At 39.7% G+C, this 26515-nt stretch overlaps 1 protein-coding gene across 2 annotated transcripts in view; it reads left to right on the top strand.

Moving 5' to 3' along the window:
• Positions 1-4427: 4427 nt before the first annotated feature.
• Positions 4428-26515, top strand: part of SPIN1 (spindlin 1) — a 30345-nt gene continuing 8257 nt past the window's right edge. The window contains exons 1-4 of one of the 2 annotated variants that reach the window (XM_062609875.1): positions 4431-4564; positions 10588-10639; positions 18821-18869; positions 24619-24872. In XM_062609875.1, coding sequence (XP_062465859.1) covers positions 18844-18869; positions 24619-24872 — 280 coding nt within the window. In that variant the 5' untranslated portion in view covers positions 4431-4564; positions 10588-10639; positions 18821-18843. Of the gene's footprint in view, positions 4565-10587; positions 10640-18820; positions 18870-24618; positions 24873-26515 lie in introns of both variants that reach the window. The other variant, XM_062609874.1, reaches the window with a different exon arrangement.

Genomic DNA, 26515 nt, shown 5'->3' with positions numbered 1-26515 from the left:
TTAGAGCCCCGTCCAACCAAATACACATGGTTTTGTGTGTGCATATATGCGCGCAGAATTGCATGCCGGTGCTCCTTGTTTCTGTACAATTGTAGACAAGTAACGCATCTATGGGTAGAGAAGAAACTTTGGAGTTATCATAGGGGAGGGAGAGTATTGATTTGGGGACTTTCAGCTCATAAATCCATATTTGAAGTGCATTGCTCTTTGTGGTTGTCAGCTGTAAATCCCATATGGTCGGATTTTATGTACAGCAGTCTTTCTTCTTAGACATCAGACAAAATCCTGAGTTCTTAGTGACCAAAATGGTGATTGAGCCTGTAGAATACTTCAAAACAAATTTGCCATTTGGCTGAATTCTTAAACCATAGGAAAGCATTTGGGGCTTGTATTGTGGTGCGGGGAAGGGAAGTAACAAAAACTAAAACTGGGCATGTGTTTTTATTCTCCTTTGTTATTTAGGAGATACTTTTAAGATTTTTCTCTCATGAGGGGTTGCAGAATACTTACATAGCATGATCCTTTCTGTCCATATGGTAAGAATTAGGAAGTCTAAAAAACATCTGTGCTTCATCTTGACTTGTTAGTGCTGAAACCACTGTTCTACTTCAGTTGACAACCATACTAGCAGTTGTGGGCGGAGTTATGGAAATGAAGTGGTACTTATCAGTCGAAGAGATTTCCTTGTATTTCATTTCAGAATGACTTCTTCCATAGAACATTGTTGTGACGTGCTCGCCCTCCACTAATAACTGCCAGTGCAAAGTTTCATCAGGGGAAATGCATGCAAGAAAAGTATTTTACATACCAAAGTGAAAAAGTTGGAACCTGCCAGGTGGTGCCAGGAGGCCTGGTCACTGACAGCTCTGGAAGCAGGAATATGCTCCTGAGATGTACTGGACTGTAGTTAGCATCTCGGGTTGTGCAACCTGAATTTGCATCTCAGTATCTTAAGAGGTACAAGCAGTATGTTACTGCTCTCCCTTCTTCCCACCTGTTACCCTAAAAGCAGTGTCTCAGCAAATGTTCTGATAGTATTTCCTTGTGTGTTCACGGTGGTAAAATGTAGGTATGTTATTTAGAAGTAAAGCACTTCACTTTTGGGGTTTGGTACTACTAGTATTAATTAGCACAGCTATGATACCTTGATACTAGTTGTGCCACTAACATACGTCTTCCATGGAAAGTAGGGTCATGCAGTTTTCACTAGAATGCAGTAAACAACATTGTGCTGTGATGTTGCAGGGAAATATGTAGTTTGGTGCAAGAGCAGGCATCAGTGTTAACTGAAGGTTAAACTAGAGAATTATTTTAGGTGATGATGCTTACTTTCAATGGCATTAAAAGCACATATTAAAACATTTTTGTGTTTTTAAGTATGTTTATGGAGACGGTTAAGCTGGTTCACAGTGAATGCTGTGTCACTGTGCATGCTGCTTTTTCCTCCTTTTGCCTTTTCACTGCAAAACCAATTTTATAACACAGCTTTGGTTTTTTTCTGTCTTAATGTTGTCTTCCTCCCTACTTTGATAGTACGATTATACCATTCTTATTAAAACTGGTATGGTTGACAGTTTATAGGGTTTGCATTTTTAGTCTCTTAACCTTCTGTGAAACACTCCACAATAATTAGAACACTCTCAGATAAAATAGTCATAAATTTCCACTTTTTTTTTTTTTTTTAAATGTGCTGTGATCTAGGAAGCTTTAGAAAAACAAGCAGAACACCTGGGCTGGTGAGTAGTTGCAGCTGTGACAAGTCAAAAGAATGCCTATCTGTATGGAACCTGCAGCTTCACTGCTGGAGACCTGTGCTGTCAGGTGTTGGGGAAATCCATGCCTAACTGGTAGGCTGTGGCTCTTCTCTTCTGAAAGTTACTGGCAGCCTGTAAAGACTACTATAACATGTTTTGGATCTGTTGCTTTGGATTCGAAAAAGCTTCTTGGGTGTTTTTTGTTGTGTATGCTGCTTTTGGCAGAATTACTCTAAAAATTTGTTGTTTCATAAGTAATCTGTACATCCAAACAAGGAGTTTCTGTTCTTCTGTAACAGTATAGTTTATTGCTACTGAGTATGTCAGAAGCGTGATGTGTTTTCTGCTTTGATGTGGAAAATGACATTCTTCAAGACTTGTAATAAAATTTTGTAAGGAAAGGTTTTGCATTCTGTGAGGGTGTTTTTGGTTTGTTTGTTTGTTTTTTATAATTTTTCCATATTAAAGGCTTATTGTATTTGCATGCTGGCATTAAACATGGTGTTTCTCATTCATCATGTTTAAGAATCCAAAGTTTTACAGGATTTTATTTATTTTTCATCATGTGAAAAAGTCATTGTGCTTTAAAAGTCAAGATGTTCTCGAAGTATATAAGTTTATTTTCACAAAACAGGTTTTATCCCTTCTTACTAATATCTTCAGAACCGTCAGTGTGCAACTGAAATGTAAATTCAATTGAAAATAGTAGGTTTAGGAAAACTCAAGTTTCATTTGCTTTCAGTGAAAATCTTCAGTGAGGTTTTGAACTAATAACTGTTACTGGCTTAGTTTCTAGAAAATCAGTTTGAACTGCTGAATCAGATTTTTACTTCATTAGCTTTGTGTTCTTTGGTCCCAAGAACACAGTGAAATACTTCATTAAGTGCTAGCAAATGAGTTATGACTTCAAAAGGATTAGGATTTAGTTTCCCTTTTTAGAGGTATGACTTCATATTTGTAGTGTAGTAATGATTGGGGACACACCATTAAATAAAAGTTATCTGATAATCTTTATAAACACACCTGCTTAATAATCAGTGCAACTACATAGTACTTCATGTTTTTTCCATGAATTGCAAATTGGGGTGGGAATAGTATATAATAAATTCAGATGTTATAAAATACTTACAGCTTCTTGAATAACAGGTCAGTGGTGTACTGCAAAAAGGCATGCTAGTTTCTAACTTTGAGAGCTTTTCATAGTTCGTGGTTTTGTGGAGGTTTTTTGGTTTATGGTTTTGGGGGTGTGGTTTTTTTTGTTTTACCTTTCTTTGTTTTGTGCCCTCTTTTTGTTTTGCTCATGGGTCTTTAAAGTAGAATAGTATAATACTACATTACAGTTGATTCTTAACTAATAGCTCTCTTGGTGGAAAAATGGGATCTCTCCTGTACACTTCTGCAGTGCCTGTGAGACTTGATATGGTAGTATAATCACAGCAGTGCTCTGAACTCAAGAGTTTCTTTTCCATATGAATGCATTTTATCCATAGTAAAATAGTTTTGAGTTTAGTAGACTGGCTTTATGTTTTGTTCTAGTAAAGTAGTTAGCAAGCTAATTGTTTCCTATTACATCTTCAAGTGCTTTTTAAGAGTTGACTGTTGTCCTGGTGTCATGTAGCATTGTTATGTATACTTTGGTAGATTTCTGGAAAAGATGACATGAAAAAAACTAATAATTTCCTGTAATTTAATTTTTAACTTAAATTTCACAAATTGTAACAAATTCCTGACTGTGAATATCTGCTAGGTCTTCCAGACATAGTAGCAATCTTCCTCAGAACTGCAAATTGCTAAAAGTTTGTCTCCTTATTGCTATTTTTTCCTAGGATATTCCTCTGTCATTTCCTAGCAATTCCTCTGTCCTGCTCTGACACTCCTGGAAGTTAATGGGTGTGATTCATGAGAGAATTGACAAATGTGAGATGTAAATGCATTTTTCTGCAGAAGAGTTTCACCATACCTTGAGGCATGTCCTGTACCTTCCCTTATGCAGTAAAGCACAAGCATAAGGTACACTTCTGTGTCACCCAGTTGGGTCACTAGTTAGGGGTGTTCCTCTGCTTTTAAGCCCTGTATGAAAATGGACAGCAGGTTCCAGAACTGAAATAGAATTGGTGGTTTTGTTACCTTTTGTGTTGGATATTTTCAACAGATTTTTTTTTTTTTTAACTTCTATGAAGCAAAGCTGTTCTGCTAGTGGGTGTGAGTGTTTAATTCCAAATAAATGAAAGTAGTTGATTTGTATGTTACCTAAGATGAAGGTAGTACAGTTTCTTCTAAGCTAGTAGCCATTCTTCCCTGCACTAAGCTCAGTGGTTTTTAAGGAGGCTTTCCTTTCTGTAAGTGGTAGACTTTGTGATAGAGAACTTGCCTTATGAGTATGAAGGAAAAGTACCACCCCTAGTATTTGTTTTGCTGTATTCTTGACTATATTTGCTCTGTTTGCTGAATGTTCTCAGGTTTATGGAATATGAGGGAACTTGGTTTTGAGTATGAAAACAAGCATTAAGAGTTAAAATATTTTTTGATCTTAACAAAGTCTCAAATCAAATTACTTATGCTTTATCTGGGTCTTTTTTTTTTTCCAGAGTACTGTAACTGAAAATACATCTTCTACATTTGAGGAAGGACAAATTCATGATTGGTGGATTAATAAGTAGCTGTCTTCTTCCAAGAGTAAGAAGATACCCTGAGAGTTGGGAAGAACTGGATTTTCACCCTAGTCCAGCAGCTTTGCTGCTCACTTAAACACAGATGAATGAAGACCCCATTTGGAAAATCACCAGGTCAACGGTCCAGAGCTGATGCAGGTGAGGTATTTTTCTGGGTGGTTTTGTTTGGTTTTAGAGGGTAAAAACTGTTCTTACTTTATAGACTTTATTTTTTTTTAATATGTGTAAGGTGTTACCATTCCTGTCTTAGAAGAACATATACTTTTGTTATAGAAGCTGGCAAATTAAAAGGATTTATGTAAATTTAATTTAGCAATGCAAAAGTACAGAAGTATTTAATATAGAATATTGAAGTTTTATTAGACTTGTAAGTTACATAAAGTTCTAAAAAGTGAAAACATCAGTGTTGTAGAATTACGTTGGCATATCAAGGGGAGAATTTCCCTTGTTCATCAGAGAAGAGCTGGAACATAAACAGAAATTTATTCATCATATATTTACAAGTTAGAGTAAAACTTAATGGTTTTAACAGAAGCTGACCAGCTAATAATTGTAAAAGAGAATCTCTTGAAAACACCACAAAAATTCAAATAGGGTTGCTGCTGTATGTGCTCTCTAAACTGAAATAGGTTAGTCAAGGTATTTGAAAGCAAGTTTTTATTCAAACAAATGTAAAATATGTGTCAGTGTTCATGACTAGGTAGGCTTACTCAGAGTTCAGCAGCTTGAAGCACTGATGAATCTCAGTTGGTCTTGTGTGCTCTGTCGTAAGGATTATCAGCATTGAGGCAAAAAAAGCATCACATGACCAGTGAAGAATTGTTCTGTAGGTTGATGCTTGGTTCTGTACAAATTAAGGTAAGACTCTGCCTTGGCTGTGCATTCTGCCTCAGTGTGTCAGGGAGTAGAAGTTAGCATTTGCAAGGTAAGAATTCTACAGACCAGCAGTCTGAGAATGAAAAGGCTGATGGGCGCTGTTCAATCATCTGTTTAATTATTTCATTTTTATTGAACTTGGGTAATGTAAATCATTTTGTATATTTAGTAATTTTTTTCTGCTCTAAAATTATTTCCGTGAGGGGGAAGTGTCCTTCCTATTTTCTGCTTCAGCAGAAAGTCAGTGACCTGTGAGGCTAAAGACTTTTGTAGACACATGATGCATCATATTTGCTATCACCAGCCATTGTGAATTGGTACTTTCGAACTATTTCAAGAAATGAAGCAAATGTCATGTATAAATCAGAGAGATCAGTTAACTTTTAAAATACACAAGCAATAGTCCACTGTAGTGCTTTCAAATACTCCTCCAATTCATTGACAACTGAAGCAACTGATTCTGGATTTTTTACTGAAACCCTCTGGAAAGTTTCAAAACTGTTTACCTGTGATTAGCTTACATTAATGTTTAATTTGCTGCTCATTTGAAGAATTTATTCATTTCAAAGGCAACTTTGGCAAATATTTTTAATAAATAGTTCCAATGGAAAGAACCAGTACAAAGTCTAAATCATTTGGTTCAGTGAGTTTTCACTGTCAACTGATGCGTCATCCTTCCTCTTGACACTAGCAGAATACGTGTGGGAGTAGAATTGTATTTGTAAGAGAAAATCAAGGGGAGCAGGCTTGGGCCGGGTACTTAACTGAAGTCTTGTTGATTGCTAAGCATTAACTGGGCCCTGTGCTAAAGTTCAAAGAATGCAGACACTAGGTTTTTAAGGTAACTGTTAGGATAATTTTAATAACTTCTGTGTGACATGTGATGAAAAACAAACTACAGCACAGATTTGAAGTGTCATAACATGAAACTTACATAAAGGGTAATTATGTGGTTAGATCTTTTTTTTTTTCCTTAAAAAAAAAAAAAATCCCAAGCCAAAACCCAAAAAAGCTAGACTAGGAAACTTTACTTAAATGTCTTGAAGAAAATTGCACTTTCTATTTGTTCTTTCCAAATAAGTATATAATTTTTTTGGTTGCATTTTCTATTATTTGTTCATGATATTTTTTTGCTATAACTGGTGCCATGCCAAATTGTCATTAAAATTGATACACAGATTTCCTTAGATGCTATGGGGGGGGGGGGGGGGGGGGAGGGGGTAGTATCCCTAGATAAGTTACAATTTATCTTTTTCTTTCTTTAATCTTAACTGAGAAGTCTTTATTTATTTGGTAATGTAGTATCACTGTTACTTAAATACAACCCATAAATCGTACACATCTGGCATCCCTCAACTCTTGGCATAGTTGTGGCCTAGGCAACTGCTGACTACCCTGCTGTTCTTGCTGCTGCTCCTCCTGATGATAGTTGGTGAGCCGAGGCTGGACAGCTTTTACTACTTTTTGGCATGGTAAAATAATTGGGACAGATATGGAATTATTTTCTGTTTCTTTATTATGGCTGTGCATTAGGAAGGAGTGCAGCAGGCAGCATCATTAGGAGACTGTAGCCCATTCTGTAGTGAAGGTTGGGCATTGGACCTTTAAAGGCAGCTACTGAGCAAGCAGGACAGAATGTTTATGACAGTGGTACTTTCACTAATGGCAGTCAAATTCTTCCTTTGAAAAGAACAGCAAATATAGTAATTGAGTTCATCAGAGTTTATAGAATTTTTATTTTGGTGGCTGTAAAAGAGGTCTTGCAGTGAGACATAAATTAAGATCATAGTGAGTGGTTGTTTGATCTTTCTTATTTTTTAAAAAGTATCTCTAGGAGAGAAAGCTACAACCAGGTGAAGTGACAGAACGGTTTAGGTGGCAACTCTCCCTGTTCTGGATGACTGCACCTGAAGAGTTAACAGTAAACAGTTCTATATCCAGCTGGAAACCAGTAATGAGTGCTGTCCCTCAAGGGTCAGTACTGGGACCAATACTATTTAGTATCTTCATAAATGAAATAGTGGGATTAAGTGCACCCTCAGCAAATTTGCTGATGACACCAACCTGTGTGGTGCAATCAGCACACTGGAGGGAAGGGATGCCATCCACAGGGGCCTTGACAGGCTCGAGGCATGTGCCTCGAAGTTCAACAAGACCAGGTTCAAGGCCCTTACCTGGGCAATATCTGTATTGAGACTGGGGCATTCCCAATATCAGTACAGATGGGGACATGAATGGATTGACGGTAGTTCTGCCGAGAAGGACTTGGGGGTGCTGATGGATGAAAAGCTGGACTGAAGCCGGCAGTATGCTCTCAGAGCCCTGAAAGCCACACTTAACGCTGGGCTGTATCAAAAGAAGCGTGACCAGCAGGTTGAAGGAGGTGATTCCCTCTGCTCTGGTGAGACCCCACCTGCAGTACTACATTGAGCTCTGGGGCCCTCAGCAAAAAGGGAACGTGGACCTGCTTGAGTCCAAAGGAGTCCAAAAAGGTGCTCTGAATGCTGGAGCACCTCTCCTATGAGCACAGGCTGAGAGAGCTGGGGTTGTTCAGCCTGGAAAAGATAAATACCTCATAAGGAGTCCATTTGTTGGAGAAAGCCAGGTCCTGTAGTGATATTACAGGTCATGATGGTTTTAAACGGAAGGACAGTAGATTTAGATTGAATATGAGGAAGAAATCTTTTACAGTGAGGGTAGAGACCCTGGAAGGTAAGGGTAAAGACGCAGTGAAGGTAGGATGCTGGAACAGGTTGCGGGGAGAAGTTGTAGATGTCACATCATTGCAGGTGTTCAAGGTCAGGTTGAATGGGACTTTGGGCAACCTGGTGCAGTGAAGTCTCTTTCCCCAGGATTAGGGCTGGATAAGGTGTTCTTGTGAGGATATCTTGAAGGTCTCATGAGCATCTGTGATTTGCTAGGACACTATAAAACAAGTCTTGGGCACTAATCGCTTTTAAACAGTATTTGCTGTGCTTTACAGCATTATTATATTTTGACATTTATTGCCTTCCTTTTTTAAAGATGTTTGCCACTTCCAAGAAACTGCATGAACAAATAGTGTTTCAGAACAGCTAGATACTTAAAATGTAAAATAAATTTCTTGGAAGTCTTCCCTATAAAATTGCAATCATCTGGTAGTAGATAATATAGCATTAGTATAGTCTTCCTATTGTTCATTCTTCCTTCTGATTAAAAGATATGGTGAAAGACTGGAAATCCCTTACGAACTATATGTTTGATCTGTTAATCATGTAAAAATATTGTGAGATTCTAGCAGACTGCATATGTATATGTATGTACAGACTGCCTGTATATACACATATATCTACAGTAGATCTTGTACAGGCTACAAAAAAACTTGAGGTATAGATAAGTTAGTGGTTGTGTCACATATGGGGCAAAATCATAGAATCATAGAATAGTTAGGGTTGGAAAGGACCTTAAGATCATCTAGTTCCAACCCCCCTGCCATGGGCAGGGACACCTCACACTAAACCGTATCACCCAAGGCTCTGTCCAACCTGGCCCTGAACACTGCCAGGGATGGAGGACTCACAACTTCCATGGGCAACCCATTCCAGTGCCTCACCACTCTCACAGTAAAGAGCTTCTTCCTTATTTCTAACCTGAACTTCCCTTGTTTAAGTTTGAAACCATTACCCCTTGTCCTATGGCTACAGTCCCTAAAGAAGAGTTCCTCCCCAGTATTCTTGTAGTCCCCCTTCAGATACTGGAAGGCTGCTATGAGGTCTCCACACAGCCTTCTCCAGGCTGAACAGCCCCAACTTTCTCAGCCTGTCTTCATACGGGAGGTGCTCCAGAACCCTGATCATCCTCGTGGCCCTCCTCTGGACTTGTTCCAACAGTTCCATGTCCTTTTTATGTTGAGGACACTGGAACTGTAACACAATGCTCCAAGTGAGGTCTCACGAGAGCAGAGTAGAGGGGCAGGATCACCTCCTTCGACCTGCTGGTCACGCTCCTTTTGATGCAGTCCAGGATACGGTTGGCTTTCTGGGCTGCAAGCGCGCACTGAAGCTGGCTCATGTTCAGTTTTTCATCAGCCGTCAACCCCCAAGCCCTTCTCTGCTGGGCTGCTCTGAATCTCTTCTCTGCCCAACCTGTAGCTGTGCATGGGATTGCTCTGACCCAGGTGTAGGACCTTGCACTTGGCATGGTTAAACTTCATGAGGCTGGCATCAGCCCACCTCACAAGCATGTCAAGGTCCCTCTGGATGGCATTCCTTCCCTCCAGCATATCAACTGACCCACGTAGCTTGGTGTCATCGGCAAACTTGCTGAGGATGTTCTCAATCCCACTGTCCATGTCACCACCAAAGATGTTGAACAGGATCAGTCCCAACACCGATCCCTGAGGGACACTGCTTGTTACTGGTCTCCAACTGGACATTGAGCCATTGACCAGAACTCTTTGCGTGCGGCCATCCAGCTAGTTTTTTATTCACTGAGTGGTCCACCTATCAAATTGATCTCTCCAATTTAGAGACAAGGGTATCATGCAGGACAGTGTTGAATGTTTTGCACAAGTCCAGGTAGATGACATCAACTGCTCTACCCCTGTTCATCAGTTCTGTATCCCCATCATAGAAGGACGCCGAATTGGTCAGGCCAGTTTTTCTCTTAGTGAAGCCATGGTGGCTGTCGCTAATCACCTTGTTGTTTTTCATGTGCCTTACGATGCTTTCCAGGAGAATAATTTTTCAGAAAATCTAATTTTAAAAAATTTAAAAAAAGTAAAATAATGCATTATCAAATTTTTCTACAGCTGACTTTGATTTCGTCTTGTTGTAGAGACAGCAGCATCAGCCAGCTGGTCCTGTGCATGGCAGTGTGCCTGTCTCTCATTAGAGAGACCAATTATAGTGAATGGCTGTCTCCAGTATCAGGGAACACAGTTTGGGGTTTTTGGTTGGAGTTTTGTTTGTTTGTTTGGAGGGGTTTTTAATTTACTTCTTTTTTTTTTTTAATTAACACTGTAGTACAGTTGGTTGTAAAATGAGTTGCAATTACCCTTATATTTACACTTTCATTTGTCATTTAATCTAGTGATCACCTGTTTAATGCTGTGTATTTACAAGCTTTTGCATTTGTTTCCCATTTAAAATTGTTGCACTATTGTCTTTGTGAACTAAGGAAAGAGATCCCACTCCTAGAAGTGACTTAGGATTGCAGTGAAAATTTTTGGCAGAGTCAAAATTAATGTTTGCTCTGTACTTTGATTAAAAGAACTCTCTTCCTTCCCCAAACTCTTTCAAGTTCAGGTTGGGCAATACTAGGTGAGTAGAAGCACGCCAAAGAGTTTTGTCCCTGAAAGTAATTCTGAAATAGTGTCCAGATACAGAGTAATTCATGTGGTATTACTGCTGTTCCCAGAGAAGATTCTGAAATATAACTTTAAAATATCCAGCTCTCAGTACTTATTGTAAACATGGGATGATCAGAGAGGTAAGCTAATGGTGCTTTCGAAAAGCCTGTCCAGTGTTCATGAATTGAATGCTGCTGTCTAATGTTGTCACATCAGACAGCATGAAAACATTGCCAGTAGCTTTGTCTTGTCCTTCTCCCTATTCTCTCTGCTTATACTCTGCAGCTGAAGAGACATGTATACTTCCCTTGGAGTCAGCCTTAAGGAAGAATGTTCTAGTGTGTCTTGTCTTACCCCTTTTCTTTGTCTAGTTAAGTAGTAGTATTCAGAAACATCGTTTCTAATTTTGCCAGAACCACGTGGCAGTTAAATGCTGAATTCTGTTGTTCTTAGAGTTTTGTGTTCGCTTTCTATTGGAGTTGTGTTCACTTTCTATTGGGAGTTGGAGTTTTGTGTTCACTTTCTATTACAAAATATGTGTTTCTGTGCTCTTACATGACTGACTGAAACATATTTTCTCCTTCCTCAGAGTCATCAAAGTTTCAGTCTTCACTGTTTATTACAAAGATGACTAAAACTAATCCATTTACTTTGATTTTTGTTCAGTGTTAATTTTTTCTATTTTAAAATTCAGGGCAGCTTATTTGCAGAGTATTTTGAGTGTTTCCTAAATTATGGAATGGAGTGTCTAGTTAAGACTTGTCTTTCCATAGTTAAAAGGAGGTAAAGATTGCGGATTTAGACCCATTTAGTCAGTGACATCCATGCTATATTAAGAATGTAATAACTCATCTTTATTGTTCTCTAATTAGTGTTGACATCTTTGAAGTCACATTGCCACTTGTGATCAAACTGCTTGACCCCAAAGCACTTTGTATGCAGTTGTTTTTTTCTCGTGACAGATTTGCATGAAGGTACTGCTACCTTTGAAATGTTTGGGATTTTTTTAAATGCTGTTGTGCTTTGAACTGGACATAGGATGCAGAATGACTAATGCTAATTAGGCTTTTGTCCCAAGCTGTTAAGTTAGTACTGGAGGTTTCAGGAGAATCTATATAAGACAGTTACTGCTTTGTTGTGTTCTGCAGTCGTTAGGTGAAGGCGGAGATCAGCAGTATATGTGTATGTTAAGTTAAAATTATCACAAAGAATATTTTAAATCATTAAAACATAGCCGTAAGACATCACTGGCATCACTCATTAAACTGTTATACATTTACAAATAAGTATAAAGAGACTCTGCAATCTCTTGACAATTCTGAATTGTGAAAGAAGAGTCTTCTGCAGAGCTGGTTTCTTGCCACATAAAGGTAAGTTTCCTGTCTGATTTATTTTGTGGTAGCTTTACTACTTCCTTTAATTGTGCAAAAAGCAAAGTAATACAGAACTTAAGATATCCTCACACGTCAGAAGTATTTTCATATTTACATTTCACTGCTTATTCCTACAGGGAAAAGGAAAATTGAACAGCATTTTGAAATAGGTTTATTGTGAATTGTTCATAATGGGATTTTCCACTTCAAAAGGATAGTTTTTGCAGCCATTCAAAGACTATGTTGTATTAGCTGCTTGAAAGATACGTTTTATCTTGGCAAGGGTCAGATGATATTTTGCGAGGAAGATGGTGGTTATAGAGGTACTTTGGGGTCCACAGCTTTTCCCCTGTGTGACAGGGACTGTTCAGCATACTTTTTGTATTTTTGCTACTGGTGTCTGTTTGAACATACCATCTTTGTGCCATCTGTGGACTTCAGTGTAAGCTGTTATTAGGGAAATGGTCTTTCACATGCTGTTGTTAGACAGAAGTGTATACATCTTACTGATGCAGTTTTGAGGGTTACAGCATTATGTAGTATATAGTCTTCAAGTGCGGAACCAGTTTCTTAAGGTATAAAACCTGCATCGTCTTTGGGTTATAAATAATATCTGTAATTGTTACAGCAGTTACTTTAAGGCATTGCTTCTGGATTATTTTGATAATGAGAGAAAAAGCAGTTCAGAGCAGTTCTCATGTTAGTGTTATTTCCTGTGGACATTATCCTTGTTTTACAGTGACTGAAAGCAGATCAGGCAGTGAAATTTGGGGGTGTGGTCAGGGAGGGTGCGCATATATGTGTTTAACAGTGCAGCTGTTAAATCAAGCTGTCCTAGTGTTAATGTGTGTGAACTGCTTAAGCTGCCTTCTTTGTCTTGATTTCAAAATCCTCACAGAAGATTGCAAGGATTATGGATGTACTCTTTGAATACATCTCTTCAGCAGTAAGGAAAATGCTTTCCCAAGTGAGAAATGATAAAGTGGCACTGTTGATGACTGCACCATCTTCCTCTTCCACTCCAAAGGTTAGATACAATTGCAAACTCTGGATATTACTGATCTTTGGCCCTAAGATTTCTTGCAGCTTTCCAGTTGCAGTGGAAAAACCTATTGTTAAAGAAATTCTCTTGGACCAAGAAAGAATCAGGCAGGTAGATTTATCAGATAATTATGATTTTGATCTTGTTACTAAAGTATGTAAAATTTAAGGATTCTTTGCTGTTTCATCCCCATATTTAGAGGTGCTGGAGGGAGCAAAAATCTTAATTCAGTGAACTCTTGCTACAGTTTTTTCAGCTGCCTAGCCAAGTGAAGTGCTACACAGTTCAATAGAGTAAGCTGAGATACCTTTAAAAAGAGTTTGCATCAACTTGAGATATTACGGGATTCAGCTACTGCAAAATACTAAAATGAATTCTGGCAAGTAGGCATGTAGGTGTTGGTGAGTTTGTCCTATGATCTTCAAATATTTGCTCTTGCACCTTCTTGAAAGCCTGTTTTGTTTTATTAAATATCCAAATGCCATAACTTTGTGTATGGCCATACTCAGAGTTGTGGTCAATGGCTCAGTGTCCACGTGGAAGCCCATGACAAGTGGTGCTCCTCAGGGGCTGGTATTGAGACTGGTGCTGTTCATGTTGATCTAGTTCAAGATGTCCCTGCTCATTGCAGGGGGGTTGAACTAGATGACCTTTGAAGGTCCCTTCCAGCCCAAACTGTTTTATGGTTCTGTGACTATTTTTGTTGGCAATGTGGACGGTGGGATTGAATGCACCCTCAGCAAGTTTGCCAGTGACTCCAAGCTGTGGGATGTGGTCAGCACACTGGAGGGAAGGGATGCCACCCAGAGGCATCTTGACAGGTTTGAGAGGTGGCCAGTGACAACCTCATGAAATTCAACAATGCCAGGTGCAAATTCCTGCACCCAGGTCAGAGCAGTCCCAGGCTGGGCAGAGACTGGATTCAGAGCAGCTGTGCAGAGAGGGTCTTAAGCGTGTTCGTTAATGAGCAGCTCAACATGAGCTGGCAGTGTGTGCTTGCAGCCCAGAAAGCCAGCCATGTCCTGGGTCACATCAAAAGGAAGCCTGACCAGCAGGTTGAGGAAGGTAATTCTTCCCCTCTGCTCCACTCTAATGAGACCTTATCTGAAGTACTGTGTTCAGCTCTGGAACTCCCGACACAACATGCATGTGGGCCTCCTTTAGTGAGTCCAGAGGAGGCCACAAAGGTTATCAGAGGGCTGAAGCACGTCTTCTATGAAGACAGGCTGAGAGAGCTGGGGTTGTTCAGCTTGGAAAAGAGAAGACTCCAGGGAGACCTTATAGCAGCCTTCCAGTACCTAAAGGGGGCCTATGAGAAACGTGGAGAGGGACCTTGTACAAGGGCATGTAGTGACAGGACAGAAGAGAATGATTTTAAACTGAAAGAGGGGATATTCAGATTAGACATTAGGAAGAAGCTTTTTTACTATGATCATGGTGAGGCACTGGCACGGGTTGCCCAGAGAAGCTGTGGCTGCCCCATCCCTGGAAATGTTCAAGGCTACGTTGAACAGGGCTTTGAGCAACCTGGTCTGGTGAGAAGTGTCCCTGCCCATGGCAATGGGGTTGGAACTAGATGATCTTTAAGGTCCCTTCCAACCCTGACAATTTAATGATTCTATGATTCTGTTACTGGGACCTGTCTTAAGGTATTGACTGTCATAGAAGGGGAAGAGTGCTTATTTGTCATAGCTGGCTTTGGTTTATACTTCACTACATAAATGAAGCAGTTGAATCCTGTCAAAAGTATGAGGTTCTCAAGGTGAGAAGTTAGTGAACTGGACAGACACCCATTCTCAGTGGTCTGCATATCTTCTCCTTTGTGTTTATTACAGCTTCTGTAGCCTTTTGTGTACCTCTAGCATTCCTGATTGACACTTTGGAAGACTAATGCTTTGGACCTCTGTTCTTATGCGTGGGTTGAGAAACCTTGAGAGGAGGACAGAAACCAAGTATTGTGATGGACCATTTACAGAATATGGGTGTTACTTCTGTGGTTTTAGGTATTTGAGCCAATTTAGCCAAAATCTGTCTTTCAACAGGCAGTAATGTAAAATACAGTGTTTGATGATGCAGTTCCTCCACTTCATAAAAATAGATATCTTTTCTGATAAATGTTTTTAATAACACCACCATATTTGTCATAAAACATGTTATGTATTAATAAAATATACAGACAGTAACTGACAGTATGATCAGAAAGCTTGTTTAGTGGTTATAGTCAAGTCCCAAAGTCTTTAGGTTTCTAATCAAGCTTTTTGGTTTTTTAAATTTCCAGCTAATAGTTCTTAAAAGCATGCAGTTCAATTATCTGGTCTTATAACAGCCAAAAATTGCAAAGAGGATATTTACTGTAGTAATTGGCTTGTAAGGGTTAATTTTTGAAACCCAAATGTTTCAGATGTCATTACAGCTGGAAATGCAGGTTCTTAAGGATTTGGTATGAGCTTGACTGTTTTAAGCATAAGATGTAATATTATGCTAATTCTACCATTTCTGTCACTTTCTGTATGTCCTCTTGAATTTTTCAGATAAAAATGTAAAGATTAAAATATTTATGAAGACTTTTGATGGTTAATGATACTTTTAGTGTTCAACTCTTGTGTGACACTGTGACTATCATGAAAGTTTTCAACACATATATTCCAAAGCTATGCTTGGAACATGCATATAGTGTTAACATTAAAAGAACTGGTTTGCTTAGACCTATAGAAAACCTCAAATATTTCTCTGTAAATGTTAATTTAAGCATCTGTAGTTGAAATTCTGGCCACATTTGTACATACGCAAGATGTTTGTTAGACAGTTGTCAGTCCGGCAGTCTGACCAGGCTCTTTTAGATATTGCAGGCAAGGAGGGTTCAACGTTTTGGTGTCAACTGAAGACACTTGACATTACATGGGATTTAGAGCAATATACTGAAATCACAACATAGTCATAATACAGAAATTGTACTATGACAGTGACAATCACAGTGGCCTCTTGGTGGTGTGATCTAATTCACTGCCTTTTGTCCTGAACCCTGTAAAAACCCACACAGTTGGTCTGTGTCTGACCAGTCTTCTCTGCACTGTCATGCTCAGGAGGCTTGATGGCTGGCTGTCCTGACGTCACGCTTGGATCTGTCCAGCATGTCTGAGATGGCAGATTTCAGCATGGTGATTTGCAACTCTGAAGTGTTCTCCCACCACTGTCTCCTTTGCCTGCCCCCTATCCTTCCCCAGCGACCAGCAGGTATTTTAGGAGGATCCCCAGTCCTTAATACTAAGTCTTGAGCTTCTGCTGTACTGAGAGTAACCCAATTTGCTCCTTTTCCCTGTAAAAATTCTAGGGGTGCCTGTCCTGGTTTAGCTGAAAATTGGAGATCAGTTAACTAAGAATATAAAAAGTCTCACAATGCAGCTGGTGTTTGCTTGATTTTTCTTTTTTCTTTTTCTTTTTTTTTATAGTGGGAGCAACCACTTTAAAGTTACGTTATTTTCCTGGATTGTAGGAATAATCATCATGAACATCACAGTAAATTCCATCTGTCAACTAGTCACCACGTGGTGGGATGGGGAGAGAACTGGAAGAATAAAAATGAGGAAAAAAACCCTTGTGAGATAAAAATTTAATAAAAATATGCTATTATAATAACTTAAAAATTATAAGGAAAAGAGAAGAAGTTAGAGGAGCTCAAACCTAGGAAAGCCAAGTGCTACAAATGAAAACAACTGGTCACCAACAGCCAGTGCCCAGCCAGTCCCCCAAGAAGCACAGGCTGTCATGGCCATTAAACCTATTAGTTCCAAGAGTCCACTGTTTCCTGACCACGTTTTCTTGTGTGTTGCACATGAGGAGGGTTTAATGTTTTAATATTTAGCTTTGTGCTAAGCAGAATGTTACAACCATAAAATCAACAATACTTAGCAGAATATACTAACTGTATTACACAACTGCAGCTCAATACAAATGTGGTTCTGCTTACTAGTCTCTATAAAATGCTCACCATCACAGCACTAGATGTGCCCAGTTGCTAGAAGGGAGTCAGAATCATAGAATTCCAGGTTGGAAGGGACCTCAAGGATCATCTTGTCCAACTAGCAAAAACAGGCTAGACAGGATGCCTTAGTGCCCTGTCCAGCTGGATCTTAGAAGTGTCCAGTGCTGAGGAGTCCACCACTTCCTTGGGGATGTTATTCCAATGGCTGGTTGCTCTTCATTGTGAAAAATACATAGGTTGAAGCTAGGTCAAGCCTATTGTTCTTCTCAGGGCGGCTCATATTCCTTCTTCGTGTGCTCTGTTAGGGTGAGATTTGTATATACTTTCCCAGTGCTGGTCTGACGTGTATTTGTGCCTTTTTGATTAACTCAAGGATGAAAAGTTACTGAGCCAGTTGAAAAGTTACATAGCCTGTTGATTCATTTAACTGTTGTAGCTGTTGGATCATCTCAGTGATTACAGCGTTTCCCTAGAACAGGACCACACCGGTCCCTAATGTGTTCAGCTTTCTTTTTAATAATTGTGATCTGTCAGTCTTTATGTTCATTCCTGAGTTTCTGTATTGAGTTTGCATGGAAAGCTGTTGGGGGGGCAGCTACAGAAGTCTCTGTGAGAAGCTGCTAGAAGGTTCCCCCATGTCTGACAGAATCAGTGTCAGCCAGATGCAAGACAGGCCCATTGCTGACCAAGGCTGAACCCATCAGTGACAGTGGTAGCACCTCGGGGATAACATTAAGAAGGGAAAAATCCTGCTGGCAAACAGTAGCCAGAAGAAAAGAATTGAGGCTATGAGAGAAGCAGCCCTGCAGACACCAAGGTCAGGAGGGAAGGAGGTGCTCCAGGCACCAGAGCAGAGATGCCCCTGCAGACCATGGTGAGGCAGGTTGTGCCCCTGCAGCCCATGGAGGTCTGTGGTGGAGCAGGTTCCACCTGCAGCCCCTGCATGCTGCAGCAGGAGGATGCCTGAAGGATGTTGTGAGTGTGTGGGAAGCCTGCACTGGAACAGGCTCCTGGCAGGAGCTGTGTCCCCATGGAGGGAGGAGCCCACAGTGGAGCAGGTTTGCGGCAGGACTTGTGATCCCATGGGAAACCCACACTGGAGAAGTCAGTTTCTGAAGGATGCACCCCATGGAAGGGACCCACACTGGAGTAGTCTGTTCCTGAAGGGTACAGTCCATGGAAGGAACCCCCACTGGAGCAGTTTGTTCCTGAAGGATGCACCCCATGGAAGGGACCCATGCTGGAGCAGTCTGTTCCTGAAGGATGCACCCATGGAAGAGACCCATGCTGGAGCAGTCTGTTCCTGAAGGACTGCACCCGTGAAAGAGACCCACGCTGGAGCAGGTTGTGAAGAGCTGTATCCCATGGGAAGGACCCATGCTGGCAGAGTTCATGGAGGACTGCCTCCCATGTGAGGGATCCCACTCTGTAGCAGGGAAAGAGTGTGAGGAGTCCTCCCATGAGGAGGAAGGAGCATCAGAGACAGCTTGAGATGGATGGACCACAGCCCCCATTCCCATCCCCTTGTGCTACTGGTGGCAAGGAAGTAGAGGAATGGGTAGTGAAGACCGGGAAGGAGGGAGGGGTTGGGGAACATGTTTTATGAGCAGGTAGGCTGTGTTTGTCTCTGCAGAGCCTTCTTCCATTGTAGCAATTACTTGATCAGTCATAACACGAAGTGTTTGGATTCTTTGCATTTTGAATAAAAAAGGAAGACTAGTGTAAGATGGCTGGTTTTGGCTTTGTGGGCACACTTTATTTTTCAATAATTTCAACTTCATTTATATTGTAGGTCATACAGGAGTGTCTGCCAGCATGATGAAGAAAAGAACTTCCCACAAGTAAGTTGTTAATATTTGTACTAAAGTATAGCTCTCGGAAACTGGAAATGCTGTTCTAGAAATATATCTATATTGTTCCACTGACTTTGTTCTTGAAAATCATGTGGAATAATCCTCAGTCTGTATCTGTGTGTTGAGTCAGACTTTCAATTCTTTCAGGAGGGTGATAGGAAAGAATGCCCTTACAAATAGAGTTTTAAACTGGTTCTGACTGTTCTTATGACATTGTCCTTGAATACAATTTTCAAATTCTTTCTGAAATTCAGAGAAAAGGAGTTCCAAGCCAGAAATTAACTGCCCATACTGTAGGATCTCTGTTCTCTGGCACAGAGTTCATGTATTGTCACCCAGCCAATAAAAACTGCAAAGCATGCTTACCAATAACCCAGTCTGGAAGTAATATTAAAAATATCTAATCTTGTATTCACTACAAGTGTAGTTTTTAAGAGGAATTTTCACTTTTTTAAAATAAAGAATATATTGAAATACTTCTCTAAGGAGGCTGATAATTCATGTTGAAGGATACCTGCTTCTCCCACGCATTCATGTAATGTTTTTTTCCCTCTACAACATTCTTAAATAGTAGCAGCTGAACATGGGTGAGTAGCTATGTGAAAATACAGGTGATGTTCTGGGCATAATTGTTATTAGTGTCAAACAGCGAGGTGTTATATCTGGCTACATCTCTGGTGGGAGAAATCTAAGCTGGGTAAGTGTGAAATTTACTAAAATGTTACTATCTATATTCTAAGTGTAAAGACTTATAGTGGTGCATCAATCAAAACCTTTGTTTGGCAGGTGTATTTTCCACAATTAAGATAGTTAATCACTGCTAACAGTGTTAACTGTTTCCCACAGACAACACCTGATGTAAAACTACTCTAATTCCTTCCACCAGCTCATCATTATCCATTCTTGTCTATCTCCATAGAGGGCAAAGAGAAACATTTATTTGTGTAGGGGCAGTTAGAGTTGGTTAAAACTTAATTTCTCTTGTTCTCTTTCAACCGCTCAGAGAAAGGAGTGTATGATGGGAAGACTATCAGAGGTGGGTTGCCTTTTGTACTTGAGGGTGGCTAGATTTGTCTTTACTGTTGTGTTAATATACACTTATTTAAATACCTAAATAGGCTGTAAATTTGTTAGCATGAAGGGCTTTTATGGGGTATAAGAATTTTGATCCTAAGTGACAAGATTTTGAGGCATTTAACTTGAGGGCCCAGCTTAGTTTTATGTTAATTTAGTGTAGTTCGATTGTTAAGTATTTATTAAGGGGGTTTTGTACCAGATCAAGATGACTTCTTGTGTGCTGTTCCTGATTCGTTCTGAAAATGAGGCATAGTAGTAGAGAATTTTTCATATTTATTATAAATGAGTAGGCTATGAGTGACCATGTAATAATATACGCTGATACTACTCTGAGCCATTATGATAGACTATGAGTTAGTAATGCATACTTTGTCACCAATTTAGTTACTACTCATTTAAAGAAAAAGAGAAACAAGTCTAATGTCACTCAAAGGCCGTCAAGCAGACTTCAAACTAGCTTAGAAGGTTTGTGGCAGAGGAAGGAGCCAAAAGCCGAGAGGATAAAACAGGGCATGACTCAGTAATTGAGGGTGTGATAGAATGAGCAGCGTGGATGAGTCTTCTGCACTGTTCCTCTACAAATAGTAGTTAACTTTTGAACCTTATGGGAACAGTTTCCATGGTTCTAGGGCAGTTCTTCCAAGTGCTTTGTCAGTGGGCAGTGGTAATCTCTGTCAATATGAAGCTGACCTTACTGACATCAGTCAGTCAGTAATCTCCCAGATACCATTCTTTCCACCCTTGGTGCATAACAACCGAGTGCAAGAAATGGCGTAAATATAAAACAATCCTTTCTTCATAGGCTCTCTATTTCTTGTAGTTGGCAATTCAAGGACTTGAAGGTGCAAGTTATACCTGCTATTTAGCTACAAGTGAACTTAAATTTCAGAATTCTGATCAAGCTAACATTTGGTCTTGGTTCCTGAAGCATCTGAAGATGAAATTCACAACTGAATGATGGCTTTTGAGAGAGTACTAGAAGTACTTTAAAACTTTTGCCTCAACTAATGTGCCTTACAGTCTGAATATTGTGAAAAGTAGTTAATAACAATTTTGTCATCACCATTCTGCTGTTATTGATAGTCTGTAGTAAGATCAGAATTGTCAAAAGTTTTGGATCCTAACTTTTCTGCTTAGTACTACAAAAGGCTTGAAATTGTACTGACTGTTGCTGCTGTTCTGCATTTATACTGCTTCATAGTTTTCCTTTCCTTTTTTTCACAGTTGTCTTTTTAGCACATCAGTTGTGTATGGTTTTCTTCCACCCTTCTGGCTTTTTATTTAGTACTACCATGTGGTGGCTTTCTGAGATGAGATGATAAGGTGTTTAAGAGACGAAACCAACCAACCAAACAACCCCAACGACAACAGAAAAATAAACCATGGCAACCAAACCTACATGGATAAAATAGTTGACTTCATAGGCTATTGGGAATTGCTATTCTGCTTTTTATAAATTCTGGTTTGTCATTTAAGTACAACCCCGAAGTAATGGTTGATTTTTCTGCTACCAGTCCTGTGCAGTTCTGCACTACATTTGTTTCCCTGGTAGCAGCTGCCAAATAGAAATTTGTGTGAGAGCCATATAAGCACAGCTTCAAAATCCAGGAAGAATTCCTTCTGCCTGCACAGTCCTTAAGAAGCTTCTAGACTATCTGGTCCTGATAATGAAACTTTCTCATGCCAGCTAGGTTTTACTTACCAGCTTATTGCTCTTCATGATAAAGAAGAGGATCTGAAACTTTTGAGGACTGAAGGGCTGTTTATAGTGAGGATGTGTCTGACATGTCAAAAGCTGTTTTCAGTACTTGGCATTTTCTTGTTTTCCTGGCTCCATGTTTTATGTGTCCAGGAAAATTCATCTTCAAGAGCAAATCTTTGTGGAATTTTAAAGATAATTGCGATGAAAAAATTGTAATGAAAAAATTGTGTTGAGCCTTCTGGATGTAGCATCATGAAGATTGTGTACATTTGTATTACTTGGTGTATCACAGAAATAATGCACTATTGAGGAGTGATTTGAGTTGGTTACTTGGATGTCTTACATGGAAATATATCCATAGGTATTATTTATTGATAGTTATAAACCTGTGCTTGCTTTTTTTTACCGCATGGTCAGCTGCAAGAAGTTGATTTGCCTTGGTAAATTACTAGTTTGAAAATCTCATTTCTTGCACTATGAACCAGTGCAAATGAGAGTGAATGGCTATTCAGTATCCCCAAACAAAAATTTGAACTGCAAGTACACCTGAAGGGTACTTGACTTGGAATTAAATATATAATGTTTTTTGCTCTCTGAGGCATTTTAAAGGTAGCGAACTCAGTTTGAACTCAGTTATGTAATCTTTTTCCATCATATTTTTTGAATGAGTGAGTGTGAAGCTTTTTGCTTTATTGTTCCAATTTAAATATTTAAGTGGATTAGAAAGAGAGTAGAATTGACCATGAGGTTGAACATCAATAGTGTTATTTTTACCTTTTTCAATGATGATTAGCAGCATAGACGAACTGCTTAAAATTAATAAAAACAGATGACACTTTAATGTTCAGTTGATTTTGTTCTGCTTTAGAATGGAATTATGATTCATTGGAATAAATAGGCTGCATACAAAACATTTTTATTGTGCCACAGACCAGGCCTCTGATCTCATTTTGTAGTAGTAAACTATTACTTGCACTGTTCCAGTTAAAAAAAAAAAAAAAACACAAACAAAAAAAAACACCAAAAAACGTACACGTGTGTATATATATATGTGTGTGTGTGTGTGTGTGTGTGTGTGTGTGTGTGTGTGCTTAAGCAAGAACTAGGATTTGAAAATCCATTCTAAACAGTGTCTCTTAACTGGAAGAGGTTGGTGTTCTAGAAAAATCTGTGCTATCAAAGTTAAGAATACAAAACCTGCAGTTTGATCTTGCTAAAAAGCTCAAATGATAACAAAAGTGAAATTTGATAAACCCCTCTGCTAGTATTTTCATGGTGAATGAAGGTCTGGTGGTGGGAAAAGCTGCTAAAGGAATCTTATGCCTTGTTTTTAATGGTTATAATTTCAGCATCAGGCATTCCCATGTCCATTAAGCATTACAATGTCACGGAGTGAGTGCATTATTCTAAAAAAATGCTTCCAGGATTTCGCTGGTGTAATTGTTACTTGTCTTTTTTGGATCATATAGGGGCTTCTCTGAGAGCATTGGTCACTATCTGTAGACTAAGGAAGAGTATTATTCTCTGCAGCTGATAGCCTCTGTTAGATGTTTCTTTTAAGCATGCTACCGGTGTGCACGTTTTACTGCCATTTAAATAAAAAAGTACTACAAGTAGTAAACCAAAAATTTCTTTACAACTAGTTGGCATTCATGAGAAATTTTATCCAGCAACCCTCTCAATAACCTTTTTAGGAATCAATATGTGTATTGTAACATGCTAAAATATATAAAATATTTATCACCAATAGTCTATCATATTTATTAGTTTATTTAATCTGTATTCAGAATTGTCACTTTTTGTTTTTAATAACTGAGTAGAACAAAACTTGCAATTATTTGAAACTGTCAAATGACCATTACCAGCTTACATGACCATTGATCAGAACAACTGTTACTTGCCAGAGGGAATCTCCATACGGCTTCCATGAAAATGGTAGAAGGCTAAAAAAGTATATTTGATCTGTTATAGACTCACAGAATCATAGAATGGTTAGGGTTGGAAAGCACCTTAACATCTAGTTCCAACCCCCCTGCCATGGGCAGGGACACCTCATGCTAAACCACTTCACCTGAGGCCCTGTCCAGCCTGGCTGTGAACACTTCCAGGGATGGAGCATTTGCAACTATTTTGCGCAGCCTGTTCCAGTGCCTCACCACCCTCACAGTGAAGAATTTCTTCCTTATATCCAGCATAAATCCTCCCCTGTTTAAGTTTAAACCCATTACCCCTTGTACTACCACTACAGTCCCTGATGAAGAGTCCCTCTCCAGCATCCTTGTAGGCCCCCTTTAGCTACTGGAAGGCTGCTATAAGGTCTCCTTTCCACATTAACGAGCATCCATTCTATTGCTATTACCATTACATACCATTTTGCTATACTAAGAAGGAATGCAAGAGAAGTGTTGCTAGCATGTATCTTTAAAAATACTCAGGAGTCAAAAATATCTGTAAACAGAGAAGGAAGCTAAATTGCCTTCAGGTGAAAACACAGGTAGGGAAAACAAACACCCTGTGAAAGAATTTTAGTCGGCCACTGGTAATGTTTCCACTGATTTCCTCATCCTGGGACAGGATTTGTGTTTATTCTTCTACAGGAAGCAGCCAGGTAGTAAAGTTGTAATATTGCCAGATAACTTGTGCCTTGAGACCTGATCAGGTGAGTTTGACTTTTGACATTCAGTGTAACAATGGCTAAAATAGTTGTTTGTTTTTTTGCTTAAGCAAACTAGTTTTGGAAACAACTCAGTAAACTAACTTTGCCACACACATAAACATTGTTTCACTACTTTTCAGTGTGTTTTTCTTATTTCCAATACAGTATAATATGCTTTATACCCAAATTTGAATAAGGTGCACATAACTATAAAATGCCATGTCAAGCATACAGCTCGTCTGGAGTAGAATTTTGAATACATGTATGTGCTTGTTTAATACTGTATTTGTATCTGTGTACAGAAAGCATAGAAACAATGTGGGACCAAGCAAACCTATTTCTCAGCCACGAAGAAATATTGTAGGCTGCAGAATACAGCATGGATGGAAAGAAGGTAGTGGACCTGTAACACAATGGAAGGGCACAGTTCTTGATCAAGTTCCTGTAAATCCCTCTCTCTATCTTATAAAGTATGATGGATTTGACTGTGTGTATGGACTAGAACTGCACAAAGATGAAAGAGTTTCAGCACTTGAAGTTCTTCCAGACAGAGTTGGTAAGTGTTTTGGGTTTTTCTCCTAAATTCACATACATATACCTGACATCTACTATTAAATATTCTCTATTAATCATTCTGGACTTCCCTCAAGATAACATCTGACCACTTTAATGTTACTAGTCAATTTCATTGATGTCTCATGGCAGGTAATCTAAATGCTCTGTTTAAATTTTCTTGATTCCACAAAGATTTGATGATACCAGTGAGTGCGTTGTTGTCTTCAGCCTTAAAGTAATAAGCAATACATTCTGTAGGTTTTGTTTAGATTAACATTGATATTTCTGTTAAAATTAAATGGTTGGTGTTTTCTGTTCTGTGTCTTGACAGTACTAATGTCACATTTCCGCATGTAATTCCCTTAAGTACTTTTAATAATGGGAGGAGAAATGGCAGGTGGGGACGGGGAGTTGCCCTTTATGTTAGGGACAGGCTGGAGAGTATGGAACTCTGTCTGGGGACAGGTGAGCAGTCCACAGAGAGTTTGTGGGTCAGGGTTAAAGGGAATATAGCTATGGGAGACATTACTGTGGGGATCTGTTACAGACCGCCTGATCAAGGAGAGCCTGTGGATGAAGTACTTTATAGACAGATAGGAAAAGCCTCACGCTCACGGGCCCTTGTTCTCATGGGGGACTTGAACCACCCTGATACCTGTTGGAAGGATGGTACAGCCCAGAACAAGCAATCCAGGAGGTTCCTCGATTGTGTGGAAGACAGCTTCCTTCTGCAAGTAACAGAGGAGCTAACAAGAAGAGGTGCCATGCTTGACCTTATGCTCACCAACAGGGAAGGGCTCATTGGAAATGTGATGCTCCAGGGCAGTCTTGGATGCAGTGATCACGAGATGGTTGAATTTGAGATCCTCAGGACAGTGAGAAGAGCGTGCAGCAAGCTCACTGCCCTGGGCTTCAAGAGAGCAGACTTTGGCCTCTTCAGGAACCTGCTTAGTAAGGTTCCATGGGATATAGCCCTGGAGGGCAGGGGGGCCCAAGACTCTTGCCTGATATTCAAGGATCACCTGCTACAAGCTCAGGAGTGTTGCATCCCAACTAGAAAGAAATGCAGCAGGAGGGCCAGGAGACCTCCTTGGATGGATAAGGAGCTGCTGAGGAAAATTCAAATGAAAAAGAGGCTTATAATAAGTGGAAGCAAGGACAGGTGGTATGGTAAGAGTATAGGGATGTTGTCCGGGAAGCTAGGACCAGGTTAGGAAAGCTAAGGCCCAGTTAGAATTAAACCTGGCTAGGGATATTAAGGATAACAGGAAGGGATTCTACAGGTACATAGCAAATAAAAAACAGACTAGGGAGAATGTAGGCCCCCTCAGGAAGCTCTCGGGAGAACTGGCTACATGGGATTTGGAGAAGGCTGAGGTTCTGAATGACTTCTTTGCCTCAGTCTTCACTGGCAAAGGCTTTGACCAAACCACCCAAGTCTTGGAAGGCAGACACAGGGACTGTGAGAATGAAGACCTTGGGCCAGCTGTAGGAGAGAGTCTGGTTCGAGACCATCTTAAAAATGTGAATGTGCACAAGTCCGTGGGTCCTGATGAAATCCATCCGCGGGTCATGAAGGAGCTGGCAAATGAAGTTGCTAAGCCACTGGCCATCATATTTGAGAAATCATGGCAGTCAGGTGAA

Source organism: Pezoporus occidentalis, unplaced genomic scaffold (genome assembly GCF_034315485.1).
Source record: "Pezoporus occidentalis ecotype Australia unplaced genomic scaffold, CSIRO_AGI_Poc_V1 ctg141, whole genome shotgun sequence".
Classification (NCBI taxonomy): Eukaryota; Metazoa; Chordata; class Aves; order Psittaciformes; family Psittacidae; genus Pezoporus; species Pezoporus occidentalis.
The sequence above is the reverse complement of the archived record's forward strand: the minus strand, read 5'-3'. Positions and strand labels throughout refer to the sequence as shown.